This window comes from Stegodyphus dumicola, chromosome X2 (genome assembly GCF_044657685.1).
Source record: "Stegodyphus dumicola isolate Sdum_Otavi_A_Nest chromosome X2, ASM4465768v1".
Taxonomy (NCBI): Eukaryota; Metazoa; Arthropoda; class Arachnida; order Araneae; family Eresidae; genus Stegodyphus; species Stegodyphus dumicola.
In genome coordinates, this window is record NC_140781.1 from 186,472,851 (window position 1) to 186,488,441 (window position 15,591).

Consider the following 15,591-nt stretch of genomic DNA (forward strand, 5'->3'; position numbering starts at 1 on the left):
CAAAACAATTTTTTTTAAAAAGCTGATAAGTTCTCTTAAGCTTTGAAGTCTCAGACTTTTAACTCACAGAGGTTTTGATCTTATTGTCAAATGATTTGACTCTGTGCACAATTATCGAGCATTATGAATACAGTTCATTATAACACTGTGTTATCAATATTCGTTCTATTAATTGCTTGTTTGCTCTTTTTTGCTACATCAAAACAGATGTTCTAAAATTAATTTGTGAATCTCAAATCGTAGTGAAATTGTTTAGTAATCCCATTATATCCTAAAACATTATTTTTAATAAATGCTGGATGTGGGATGTATGGTAGGCCTGCACAATACACCATAACAGGTAAATTCTAGGTCAATGATTCTCTTGTGAACAAATTGTATTGTAATCCCATTATGCCCTAAAGCAGGGATTCTCAACCGGTGGTACGCGAGAGAAAAATAGGTGGTAAGCAAAGAAGCAAAGTATTTTTAACTATTAAATTCCAAAAATTAAAATCCCATCCTGATTGAGTGTTTTCTCTAACACTCGTAAATTTATACGATCTGAACTTGGTTCAAGAATGGTTGCTGGAAGTAGTAGTGCTTTGTAGTGGTGATACTAAAGGTTTTCAATTTTTGGTTAGATGGTATGCATTAGTCAAAGGGTTGAGAACCGCTGCCCTAAAGCATTATTTTTAATAAATGCTGGATGTGGGATATATGGTAGGTTTGCAGAATGCACTATAGCAAGTAAACTCTGGATCAATGATTCTCAAACTTTTTTGGTCAATGCATCAATTTCACCACTGCTAGATGATCATTCATCCCCTTCATTTCTAGAACTCAAAAAGTACATATAAAATATTATTTGAATTTAGATAATTTTCAAATGTGTTTTATAAAATAAACAAGAAACAGTATAGAAAATGTTCATAAATATCAAAACTTGAATAAAAGTAACTTTTTATATTCATAAACCAAAAGAAAATACTTAACAGGTAAATAAAAAACTGATCACATTCACCCCCCACCCCGAGTTGAGAACCCACATCTCGATCTTTCGAGAAGCTACAGATGCTCAATTTTTTTCAGCAGAACTCAACCTTTTCTTTATGAGCTCTTTTAAGGCTTGCAAATTTGGGTAATTTTTCAGAGATAGTTAATATGGGATGGTATTACCAGATGGACTACAGCACATCGATTGCATATCAGACTTTTACTTGTACCTGTACCTATATATACAGTTGCAATTAAGAGAACAATATTTATATACTTTATACAAAAAGACAAATTATCAATATCTACCACATAGGAAGATCATAATCACATAACTTTATGTGCAAAAAACTTTTATCTATCATGAGCAACTGAAAATATTTTTAACATGAGACAATTGCTTCAACTTTTTTTCCAACAGCTTAGTTTCAATGCTAAAAAATGAAGATATTTTAGAGAATAAAGAAAACAGTTAGGAAATACTGAAAAAGCTAAATGATAACACTTTTAAATGTTAAAATGATGTTTACTCAGTCTAGCAATCTAAAGTAGGCAGTCTTCAACCCATGGCCAACCAAGCCTTTTTTCAATAAGATAAAAATGAAATTGTCAATGAAACTCTATGAAATTCTTTGCTTTCCTTTAATTTTATCCAGAGGGAGATGTCTAATATTCATTTGCAAGACGTTTGATATTCATTTCCCCAACTCTGCTTTTGAAGGTTCAATAAATTTTTAAGCAGAAGTACCTGATCCATACTGTAGTCAGGGAGAAATCATTCTTTAAGCATGATCAGTGCCATGAAAGTATAATTTAAAGACAGCAAAAATTTTACAATTCAGTGATGCATCAAGCAACAAAATTTTTAGAATTTGGGGGGGGGCAATGGACAAAAGAATTTATTGCCTACAAAGGTATCAAAATGCCTAAGTACTAGACCTGAATCATCATACAGGATTCATTACCAATAACACCTAACTTCTTTGAATACAAATTCAAGAAAATATTTTCCAGCTATTAAATGAAATCAGTAAACCATTATTACTTTGAAACTTTATCTGATTATATAAATAATATGTGGTAAGGATTTGAAAGGCAATCACAAGCTGTCTCTCTAGGGTCGGTACTTCACAATTCATTTTGAATTTTTGCGAACTCTATTTTAAGTTTTCTATATAAATATGTATCTTCCTACATATAAAACATGAAAAATAATAAAAGTAATAAATTGAAAGCAGAAAATTTTCTCTAGTTATACTGAAAGCTATATCTGAATGTAAAGGTAAGAAGAAAAACATACGTAAATTGCTGTTTTTACTGATCATAATGGCAATCAGTTTATGTATATTTCATCTCCGAATACATACATCATGTGGGCGCACATACAGTTCAGTGGGTGACCGGTTAACGAACATAATCTGTTACTACGTTCGCTATCCAAATTGTTTGTTAACCAATCATCGATTCACTACAGATTTATTTCTGAAATCGATTAATTCATTCTGAAGATCCTAAAAATTTAATTTAAAAAAAGGATGTATAATTTCTTAAGTTTATTAAAAAAATTATGCATACATATAATCTTGCATATTAATCAGTCCTTTTCATTATTTGTTTATGGGGCTTTAAGGAACATGTCCAATGTCGATTGCTTTTCTATCTTTTTCAGGATTTTCCGGAAGTGATTAATAGCATTGTCGTTGTAAAGATTCCCAACCCTACTGAGATCAGCTTGGTTTGGGTGCCATTCTAAGACCACTGCTCTGACATCTCCCACTTTTTCAAAAGATCTTTAATGGCAGATGCCGGCATTGGTACTCTTTCGTCTTCCTCTTGTTCAGAAGGAGAAACATTTTGCTGTGTTTCTTGGTATTCTTCATTCAAGATTTGTTGGAGTTCTTCTGTCGTCAGTTCATCTTCATGTTCCATTATGAACTCTTAGTTTTTTTTTCCTATTATAGAACTTTAAAGTTTCATAGGCAAGCAACATAATTCAAGAGAGATGAAAAACAATTTTTGTTCTATTGGGTTTGGCAACCCTGCACATTATGATCTGAGAGCCGAGATGTGCTTGTTAGAATTCATTTTAGTTCGTTATCCGAATATGTCTTTGTTGTTGAACACAAAGATATTTCATGAAAGTGTTTGTTGTCCGATTTGTTCACAGTACGAACTGTTCGTTAACCGATCACCCACTGTATTCAAAACTTTGATCTCAAATTTCATATAGATACTAGGTTTTTGTTAGTCAGATAAATTGGTATCCTAAATTTGAGAAGACAGATGAAATAAAGCTAGTTCTGAATTAACTAATTCAGAAAGTGAAATTTTCTCCTTCCTGTCAATATAACGTATTTATAACTTTTAATGATGATGACAACTACAGACAGATTTATGCATAAACTAAGCATGTTATGGATTTAGATGCTTACCGAAGCTTTGGTCCACAAGCTTTTCTTTATTTGTGTTATCTGTATGTATACTTGGTTGTGGAAGAAATTTGAAGATCTTTTTACTTAGACTATTCGAATGCATTTGTTGATTTGTAATTGTCATTTATCATCTGGAATGCAATGATAGAGCCATTGCTGCCATAATGGATGCAAATTTTAGAATTTAAGGGAGGTTTGGCATGTTTGATTATAGCAAAGCAGGCGATGGCTATCTGCCTCATGGGAGACATGCCTTTGTGGAGGACATTCTAAGAGAAACTGGCCTTCATCCATGTTACACATTTGGAAAACCATGAAAAAGCTCATGCACTTCACCAGGGTTGAAACCCAGGTCCAACTACTAATGTTCAGCAACTTTAGCACTCGCCCACTAGAATTTAGGAGGAACTGAGTGCTAGAATTATATTTGAATTAGGCAAATCAATGAGGGCTATCTGCCTAAGATGATAGATGCCTTCATGGAGGACGTTCTGACGTATTCATGTTACATATGTGGAAAACCAACCAAGGAGTTATTCACCTAAGATTGAATCCAAACAAGTCTGAACTACTAGTATTCAGAAGTCTTAACCATTCGGCCACTGCTGGGGCATGGCAGACGCAGGAGCTACAGATATTGTACTGAGCAGTAAAAAGGCATAATATTGGGCCTGGTTATATTGGTAATCATCCAATATGTAGCAATGAAATTCATAGCATAAGTTGACTGTGATATTCCGATAAATGTGATGCATGTAAAGATGGAAATTTCTTTTTAAATTGCATTATTCAAATCCATGTACTTATCAACAAAATACATTAATTCCTCCAACATCGAGTAATGGAAATACGAGAGAAAACATCACCTGAGTCCTGGAATTATTGCCCTGGAGATGAAAATCCGGTTGATGTGCTGACCAGAGGAACAAAGACAAATTCCACGAAAGGAATAAGATTGTCTGAACTACGAAATAGTGACATGTGGTGGTACGGACCTAAGTGGCTATTATAGAGCATCGATTCGTGGCCTAAACTTGCAGAATCAGCAAGAGATTTCAAGGATCATGAAGAGCTTGAACTTCGAAGGGGAGCTGTAGTGAACTCAACAGTCACAGGTGAAAATTCCTTTGAGAACGAAGTCATTAAAAGGTATTCGTCATTCAGCAAATTGATTAGAACTACTGCGTGGTGTTTAAGGTTTGCGAACAACTGTAGAACCAATCCACCATTAAGAAAAGAAAGTTTTTTTGAATGCTTCTGAACTACAGAATGCAACAAAGGTGCTAGTCAAATGTGTACAACATTCTGAATTTCAACCTGAAATTAAGTGCCTGCAGTCGAAACAATCAGTTCCAAGTAATAGTAAGGTTTTATTCTTAAATGTATGATATTTATTTGCTTTAGTACAAAGGCTATTCATCTAGAAGTAGTATCGGATTTGTCTACTGAAGCCTTTATAGCATGTCTTAGAAGGTTTATTGCCAGACGATCTAAACCATCCATTGTTTGGAGTGATAAAGCTACGAACTTCAAGGGAACAAAGAATGTTCTTGATAAACTCTTTAGAATTTGTAGATCGGATCCTATTCAGCGCTTTAGTTCCGAATAAGGTATAACATGGAGATTTATTCCTCCTTCTTCCCCGCATTTTGGCCGGTTATGGGAGGCTAATATAAAATTAATGAAGAGATTTTGACAAAGGTCGCGAAAACGAAAATTTTAAACTTTGAAGAGCTGTATACATTAATTACACAAACAGAAGCCTGCTTGAACTCTCGACCTCTATCACCTATTTCGGCTGAGCCAACAGATTTTCAGCCTTTGACTCCAGGTCATTTCCTAATAGGAGCTCTTTTGTCGATACCAGAACCGAATGATTCTGTAGATTCTTTGACCTTGTCTTCTACATGGACTTTAATTCAAAAACTTATAGCTAATTTTTGGAACCATTGGAGCGTGGAATATCTTAATCATTTGCAGAACCGCTCAAAATGGAATCAAGTGAGATCCAATCCGAAGCCAGGACAACTAGTCTTGTTAAAGGATAAAAACAAGACACTAGCTCGCATCGAGGAAACCTTTCCTGGTCCAGATGGACTAGTACGAGTCGTAGACGTCAGAACTTCAGATGGAATCTTTCGCCGAGCCGTCTCCAATATCAGTCCACTCCCATTTCCAAATGATGTTGGACAATCGCCCAACGGGACCCGAGATGTTCCGGTTTGATTAGAAACAAACTTTTCTCTGCCTCAGAATGGCAACAGTGAGAACTTGACTTTCGATTTGTTAATAATGCTGCTCCTAGATGTAACATTAGATTCGATTCTAGATTCTAGATTAGATTAATTTTAGTATTTTAATAAATCCTTTTAAAACTAGATTGAGTACTTGATCATAGAATTATAGCTGAACCACCGCTTGCAGAAATTTAGATGTGGCATTTAGATAAGTCATTAGATTCATAGTTAGATGCGTAGGCAGCGACATTAGTGATTCGAATAGTGTACATTAGTGCGTACATAAACAGTAGCATTACTGGTCTGACGTCCGTGTAAGAAATCTACCAGTAGGGCCCCCTCCAGTCCCAAAAGACCAAGTCCAACACTTTCCCAGCAGACAATCAAGTTTTGGCTTTCAAGGGATTTCCTCCACTTTTCCTTCTCCACTCCATGCTTGCAGGCTTTGATTAGATGTGTACATCCACCCACGTCTCATCACAGGTTAACAACTTTATGCAAAAATGCTTCCTCTTTTTATCATTATTCAGAGCTTTGGAGCCCAATGAGCTAAGATTTTTCGGTAGCCCAACTGCTTTCTGATGACCGAGTGGACACTTTCATAGTCAACACCAAGTTGCTCTGAAATTTGAAGCACTGTGGAGCATTGATCCCATTCAGTAAGCTCACGAATATTTGCAGTGTTTTCATTAGTCACACCAGTGGGACGATGACAGGGATGACCTTGATTCGCAACACCTTTAATGGCCTTGCTTGAATTCGTTCCACCAAATCTTCACCCTTGACCATGAAGGGGTAGCTCTCCCAAACTGGGCATTCATTTTCCAAAATTGATGGAGTTAGTGAATTAAACTACAGCATTGAACTTGGATGATTATGCACAGTGCATTTCAAATCTGAGAATGGATTTCAAAAGCAGATTTTCCAAGTTTCGTGAAAATGAAATTTTTATGAGAATATTTTCCTCACTATTCTCATTAGACACAGACTGTGTTCCACTTGAACTTCAATTAAAATCCATAGATCTGCAGCAAGAGTCTGCAGTAAGATACAAGTTTCTTGAGAATCCTACATTAATTAATTTTTATTCAAAGCATGTGCTAAAAGACAGGCAACCAGGAATATATAAAAAAGCATTGTTCCTGTCTTCTATCTTTAGCAGTACTTACATATTTGAATAATTGTTTAGTCATCTGACAGATCACTTTTGCAGGATACTTTATGAATCACATCAACACATATTTTATTGCATACCAGAGGTTTAATAAAGCAAAAACAGTGCCAGGTCTCTCATTAACATTGAAGTGACATTCATCCCATCAGTGATATGAATTTATTATCAGTGGATTTTGTAACATCATTATGTGCTATATATTGTTTCAACTTCTTTCTCTTACATAATAAAAAAGTACAAAATATATAATTTGAATTTCCACTGAACTTTTATTTTTTAAATTAAAAAAATACTGAATATCATAAAAATCAGTAACACTATCTCCTCCCTTCAAATTAATTTAATTTTGTAAACCTCCCTCTCTTTTTATAAATTTATTGATGTGGCTCTCAGGCGTGAAAGGATGAAAACCCCTACTCTACTCATCCAGATGTAATCAGTCATGGCAGAATCTGAGGATTCTAAGGCCATTTTATACATATTTTTTTTTTATATTAAGCTAAACACAGCTCCAGTTAACTTAAATTTAAATTGAAGTTGCACTAGAAATTATTATTATGGAAATGGTAAATAAAAAGGTAAATTAATTTAGTATTTTATCACGATAACAATTTGAAGATGAGAAAGAACTGCAAATTTTGTTCTTAACTCTGCCTTTAAGGCAATATGGCACATATTGCTATTACATGAAGAAGATAACAGTGATGTATTGTAGAAGCTTTGATTCAGTATACGGTGGGGGAAAATAAATCTCTTGTTACTTATATATGCAAATTTCCTGTTTTTGGCAGTTGATTTAATTTTTCTGTCATTCATTTCAACTTTATACATATCTAATTTATCATGAATTTAAAAAGTTGTAAAAATTTCATTCATATGTTTTGGTTCTAAATATGTAAAATAAAAAGAAATACAACAAAATCAAAACATTTGCTATGCACGTAGTATTTACATACAGCTATCATTAATGAAGTCTAAATATCATTACTAATTTTGAGTTAAAATGTCCTGCAAAAACAATTTATGTTTAATATGCACAGTATATGATTTAAAAAGTATCTTGAGGTAATTTATCACCTAGCTATTATCTTTCAAGTTAAAAGGAAACAGACTTTACCTCAATATGGATCTTTAACCATTTAATGTATCTCTTTTGCAGAACAGGTATGAAGCTCTTGCAGGTATGTGTTGTAAACAAGTTTTCCCATTTCATTTACTTATTTTTTGACTCTGTATCTCAGACTTGAAAACATTTTATATTTGAAACAATATGCTATGCTAGAAAACTGTAATTAGCTGTATAAATAATATGAAAATATGTGCAACAGAAAAATTTATTTAGACTTAGCCTTTGAGAGTTTTCAAGACAGGGTATCACATAATGGTACTTCACTAGTTTTCCGTGTATTATATTAGTAAATGAGCAATAATTTATAAAAAGAGAATTTGAAATCATAAGAAAATTGATAAATCAACGTAATAAAATTTTACTTACCAGGATGAAAGTGAAATATTATATTAATAATATCTTGGTCACCCCATACAATATTCAATCGATATTCCTTCATGATTGATGGAAGATATGTTTCCCACTGGAATGTTCTCATTCTCGTCAGATTCATCAGCATAACACCAGAATTAACACCTATAACACCAACAATAATACATAAAATAAATATGGCAAAAAATTTAAATATAGGGCCTTTATGCAAAAGATACTAAACACAATACTTATTTAATCATTTACTTCTCACAATACAAGCAATGAGTTTTACCTAAGATTTAAAACACCTAGAATCACATTTGCAAGAAAATTATTTCACAACTTTTTTTATAGTTGTATTTACTTAAGTTAAAGATACCACTGGCTTCAAATGAAATTTGAATATAGTCGTTTGAAGAAATTTTCAGTTGATTTTTTGGACTACATAAAAAAATTAAGGTTCAACTAGAATTTGCTGTTTTTTTGCAGTTAACAGCAGTTCTGATGAATGTACATGTCAATACTTATTTATAAATTATACATAAATATTTTGCACCTCTCATCTTAAGTGAGATCAAATAAATTTCAAACTTTACATAAAGGAAGCAAATATACAGAAAAATGTACATTAAACTCCTGATTACCTGAAAGTAGATTAACCAGGCTCTGTCTAAAAAAAAAAAAAAATAAAAAATAAAAAAAAATAAAAAATTGCTTCGTTTATTGCAGAATGATGAAAAATTTACTATCATCAGATCAAACTGAAACTTATGCATTAAAAACACAAAAATGAAATAAACATATGTGTTGAATTACCACAGTGATAGCAGATGGTGTCATTATATTTAGGAATTGTTTTTATTTACTTCAGTACATATTTTAATTGTATGTAATCTGGAACAAATCAACAACCTTACAGAATTCTTGGGAGGAAAAAGTTCCTATTCTTTTAAATAATTTTGTAGTTGGTCATATTCTTCAAGTTCTTTTGTCAAAATTGCACTCTAAAATCTTAGTTTTTTTCTTTTCTAATGATGGTATGCTTCGATTATTTACGGTGTGATTATTTTTGTCTTGAATATTAATTTGTGTACACAAATGAAATTATTCTCTACATAAAACCACTTGAAAATACAGCTAAATTGTTAATAGCACTTTTCTGTCAAATCTGATATGGATTATTTCTTTGTCCTTTGCTTTTTAATTGTGTCTGGATTAACTGTGATTTGGGGCATAAGAGGAATCAGTGAAATAGCAGGATAACTGCAGTACAGTTTTAAAGGTTAAAAGGTTAAACAAAACCTTTTTCCTTAGCTGAGGGAGTGAAAATCATAAAAAAGAAACATGTCCATATGAGAATAGCATTAAAAAATGATGAAATATTATAGCAAAATGATAGATAATTGGCCATCTTCTGCCATCTGCTAACTGAAAAGTAAACAAAAGCATCAAGATATAAATTAATGCAAAGCATATGGGACTAAAAAGGGATTAGATATAGGATACAGGATAACCACAACTGAAAGATTTTTATAGACATGAAATACATTCAAGAATTTTAACAGAAAACATTATTTGAGTAATTTTGGTTGCAGAGAAATGGATAATAATCTTTTTTTCCTACCGGCAAACACAGGCAACAGAACATTTATGAATTTCGTTTTTACAAACTAAAATCTCATGATGTTAAGCAAGAAAGTTCAAGGTGCCTCTTCTTTTGATAAATGCACACCAAGTAAAAACAAAACAGGGGAGGAGACAATTCTATATCTCCTGTTCTACTTGGCAGATTGATGAAATTCAACTTGCATTTCTAATGTCTCAAAAGTGCAACTTAGAATATTCATTAGAAGTATAAACAGCACTATTTGAACATATATTCTGACATAAAAGTGGATTTTTCTGAAATGACATGCTGTTTTTTTAAATTTCGATTCAATGACTCAAATTATGCCTAAATATCAAATTTAGTACATGTTGGTGAGAAATTTAAGGAGCAATTCCAGAATTGGTGCACTTTGTGAATTTGGAATTTGGTGAATTTCTCAGTTTATGGAAATATATTTTATTTCACTTTCCTTTTCATTCATATTTTCCTTTCAAATTTCATTCTGAACAAGTGCAAGAAACATACTTTTTATTTCTTCTTGCATATATTTTTGCTTCATATTACATTTTTAACCACAGTTATTATTTTTAGATTTTTATGAACTTTATTTTAACTGTTCGAGCTGCATGGCTGAATTATATTTTTTCAAATAATTATTTTCACAATTTCTGTTTATTCAAGCTGTGTATTTTAAGTATATTTAATAATATAAATGTTTTGATAATTTTATTTTATTTATTTTAATGGCATTTTTTTCAAAAGAATACTTTGTGAACCAGTATATGCCACGATGCATTTGAAAACTGCATACATTAAAAGCAGAAATACAGGAAAGCACAGCTAATATCTTTCACTGGGCCAATCAGAAAAGACATATAAATGAGAAAAATGACAGTTGAATTCAGGAGATGAGTCTATTGCTTTACAGAGTTATGTTTCCCATATCATTAAATTTTATCATGCAAATTTAAGTTTGCTGAAATATTAGCCATATTTCATATTAATATAATTTTTAAAAAAATTGCGAGAATCAAGTAGTATAACACACATACAAACAAACAACAACAACCCCCCCCAAAAAAAACACCTTATAAGGTTTTTTACGTTAAACTAACCAGTTCCATGATTTTAATCTTTACGTATTCCTCACCAGAACGCAAATTAGCTTGTAGTGTATTTAAGCTCACATAGTACTGTCAGAATTCAGACAGCTCTAGCTAAATGTAACTACACCAGCTTTGCAGATCTCTCATAGCCAATGGATTTAACCTATGCACCTGTGAAGTTAGGTTAAGCCAGCTTATAGTTTACATTATTGTCTCTGTGTAGTCTTAGATTACTTATCGACGTTTAAATTTTATTTGACTGTTATTCTTTATTACAGGTCACCCCAAGTAGCAGTTATTTGTAGCACAAAGTTGTGCCCATTATGTTTGAAGTTCTGTTTAATAAAAAGGTTATTTAAAACTTTTTCAAGTCTTGTCATACTATTTTAAGCATAGCGGTAATTCACCTATCTTATAAGGTTATAGGACTAAAGTTCCAGTCTTATAACTCTCATAACCCTTTAGACTTTGAGGCATTTTGTAAATATAGCCACAATTAGACACATATATTTATTTGCTATATATAACAAACACCTTTGAAACACCTCGGTTTTTGTAATATTTTCATGAGTAGAGTTATAATCTAGTGATCCAATGTTAAAAATGGTGCACAAATAATCTAAGTCAAATAACGTTCATAATTTACATCATAAAGACCAGTAACTGCCATATAAAATAGTACACATTTTTTAATTATCTGAACAATATGACGAAAACTAGATGTTTGAAACATTCTTTGCAAGAGAGTTAGTGTAAAAATTTATATTTCATATGTTTTTACTAAACAATGAGATACGACCAAACTGCAAACTTTTAATGCTTCGTTTATTTTGTTAAATACTTAACTTGAAACTACATACTGTGAAAGAGGTATGCCATGCATAGAATTTTAGCTTTTATGGTAAAAAAGCAAAGATTCAATCCAAATATAGCCAATTTTCAATGAGCTGAAACTAAAGGGATGAACCACTCAGACAACAACAGTGAAAAACAACTGCGTCAGTCTCAAATACTATATTTGGATATTCATTTTGACTTACGTTTGAAATCCTAAATCTGAAAACTATCCATAGAAAATTTTGACTGACTGAAATTCATGTAAACAAAGTTTTAGAATATAATCACAGTAGTAAAGAATTGTGTATATATAGCATTATATGCAGAGAATAAAAAAAAAAGAAAACTTTCAACTTTACTTTCAAGGCAACTTTACTTATGGGATAGAGAAAAAATCACAAGGAGACAAATCTGGTAAACATGTGGAATGATTGTCTACACAAACATATTTTTGGGTTGAAGAAGCAGTTCTATGAAGTGGTTAATGATCAAAGGGAAGACGCATTATCATGCAATACAACACATTTGGAATAATGGTTTCCGACTAAGTAATGCAAGATTAAAAATTGTCTTCTAAATTCTCAGCTATTTAAATCAACAACCCAGCCAAACGTTTAAAATTGCAAAATTGTTTTGACACATTATTTTCTAAAATAAACCTAATGTCACAAAGCTAAAAATCTAACCTTTCTTTAATCTTTCCTGAACGCAGAGAAATTGTCTCATCTTTAGCCTAGATTACAAGAACATTAAAAGAGTACAATAACAGCAAGTGTAACTGAACATTCATTTCCACTATAGCTTGGTAGTTTAAAAGGTAGCATGTAAATAAAACTTAAAACTCTTGTTTTTTTGGCGTCTGAAAATATAATATTTTAAAAATTCATAAACTGAGTAGTAAATTAGTGACTAATAAGCTGGTTCATAATTTAATTGGGCCCCACCCCTGACCTACTGGTTAAAGGCCACTGAATACTGATAGTTCATCCCGGGCTCAAACCCAGGTGAATGGGCTGGCTGCATTTTCTTAGTTTCCCTACATGTAATGTGAATGGGAACCAGTTTCCCTTAGAAAGCCCTCCACAAAAGCATTTCTTCCCAACAGCTCCCTCCCCAATCAAATAGCAATAGCTATCGTGTGTTTTGCTATATTCAAATAACCTAAGATAATGCAACAATATTTTGAAAAAGAAAATAGAAACTTAAATTTTGAAAAAAATAATTTAGTATAAAATCAAAATAATGTCAATTTTTTAATAGAGAGCAAAGCTGGGATTCCTTATATTTGAAAATTAACAATTTATATATTTACTAACTTTCATACACAAGTAATAAGAATCATAGTTCTATGATTACCCTTACTGCATTTGTCTGGATTTAGCTATAAAAAGATATTCTGGTTTTTGATTTTATTTGGACTCGCATATAATGCTTCAATGTATATTCCTCTTGCAACATTCATTCTGAAGTACTGATTCAAGAAGCAATACCAATATTAAAAAAGTACATATTTTGGAATACCTACTGTTACAAGTTCTTCCATGTGTTATGTTTTCAGATAACAAAAGTAACTTACAATTTATTTAAAATTTCATTTGAATTACACAATAAAGCTATTAAATTAATCAAATAATAAAACAAGTTTAATTCCCTTATCTTTAATCAATATAATTTCAGTTTATAAAATCTGAAAATTTTATTCAGTTATTATACTTTTGGAATAACACATCTTGAATTTTAAAATTCTGAATCATTTTAATTAATTACTTTTTAAAAATTATATTACCAAATAAACTTTCTCAGTTTTGGAAAGTTTGATTTAAATGAAATTAAAGAAAAAAAAACCAGACGGTAATAAAGGTAAATATAGCTTTTACAGGCATAAAAAAAGAAAAATTATATTAAAAATTAAGATTAATATTCCTTATAATTTCAAAATTCAATTTCCATATATTAGTAATAAATATTTATTTTGTATTATTAGTAAAAATGAGAAGAAATTCCATATAAATAATTCTCAGTAAAAATGTATTTGAAAATTTAAGTTTAAAAATAACTGTGGGAATTTATTTAAGATTATAATAAAGTGCACAAGCCACATTTGGCATCCTTGTCACTTATAACAATGATGCCAAATTTTAAAACCATCAATATACAAATTCACATAATCTTCAGGGTTTTATATAAAAATCTCTTAAATTTTGCAGATAAATTTCGATGAAGTGAACAATTTTATAATTCAAAAATTGTTTTGAAAAATTTATAAAAATAATTTTAAAAAACAGAAAAATATGTGAATTTTCTTTGGACTTAAATTTTGAATTAGGAAAGAAATTAAGCAAATATAATTTGAAAAAGAGATATTAAGTATATACCAAAATCAGATAACATTACAGAGTTAAAATTAAGTGCTAATAAAAAAAAAAAAATAAATAAATAAAAATGTGGCCCTTTGGCATATTTGAGAGGAAGAATAGCAATATGGGGGGGGGGGAATCTACATGTCATTTCAGAAAAAGGCTGTGTGTTAACCCTTTAACTGCTTAAGACGTGTTTAAACGTTTTTGGAATTTCTTTAAAAATGCTTAAGACGTCTTTACACGAATTTCAAACGGCACGAAAAATGCTTAAGACGTGTATACATGAAGCCCGAATTTCGCGAAGATTGCTTAAGACGTGTTTAGACCACGCGAACTGGTCTTCCTTCCCCTACCTTTCTGCAGGCGGCTGTCAGTTGACACAAAGGTCTTAATAGGGTGTGAAGTCTCTTTGAAAAGAGCACTTTAGGAAAAAGTCCTTAGAGTGAAGTATCTTTGTCAGACAGCAGGGTATGTATTATCTGTGTGCCGACTAAAAGTTTGCGAAAGAAGATAAATCGTTTTACAACTGTTTGCCTTGTGGTACTTTATACAAATGAAAGTCAAACAGGATCCGACGTTGTTATAGTACATTGCCGAATTTTAGTAGAAACAAGAAAAAATAAGAATTGTAACGGAGGACGCCTTTATGCCTATATGTTATAGAATCGAATATTTTATTTTTGTATTGAAAAATGATTAAAATTTTTTGATTCGTCAGGAAAAAATATAAAATGTTGCAACCAGCTTTCTTGTTTGCCTTCGTATTTCAAATGCGCGTTATTATAATGGTATATTCTTCTTTTTACATTCTTAAATGTTAAAACTGTGCTTTCAGCATGCCTGAGTTTTGTACTCGTATGTGTGGCTCTATGCTCCGTAGAAATGGCGAACTGACATATAAAATTATATGAATGTTGAAAGGAGGATATTCTACATGAAACTTCAACTAAATGGAATAAATGAATACGCCGAAGGAATTTCTAGAAATATTTGTTTTAAAAATTTTATTATTAAGATTTTAAATCCAAAATGTTTTGAAATCTAAAGAAAAAAATATGTAATCCTTGAAACATTTTTGGAAAGAAATCTATCGATATAAATTCTCTTAAAATTAATGGAGTGTAAATTAATTAAAACAGTTAGTGTACGAAAGGGTTAGATATACTGCGCACAAAAAATTACAGTCAGAAGATCAATTATTTAAAGATATAAATTAATTACATTAAAAGAATTTAAAATAAATTAACATCTGTCCAAATGTCAATAATAACAGCAATAGCACGAATGAAAGTTATTCTTTAAATTCCGAACTTAATTCATCCGTCGGTACGCAATGATTGGGTCTTTGCGATTACTTTTCTTATAGATACTACAAAAG

General features: G+C 31.4%; 1 protein-coding gene across 2 annotated transcripts in view; it reads right to left on the reverse strand.

Annotated features, from left to right (window-relative positions):
• Positions 1-15,591, reverse strand: part of LOC118188725 (glucoside xylosyltransferase 1-like) — a 99,482-nt gene that overhangs the window by 19,077 nt on the left and 64,814 nt on the right. For both annotated transcript variants that reach the window (XM_085810048.1, XM_085810047.1), the window contains exon 5: positions 8,314-8,463. In XM_085810048.1, the coding sequence (XP_085666174.1) occupies positions 8,314-8,463 (150 nt within the window). The remainder of the gene's footprint in view (positions 1-8,313; positions 8,464-15,591) is intronic.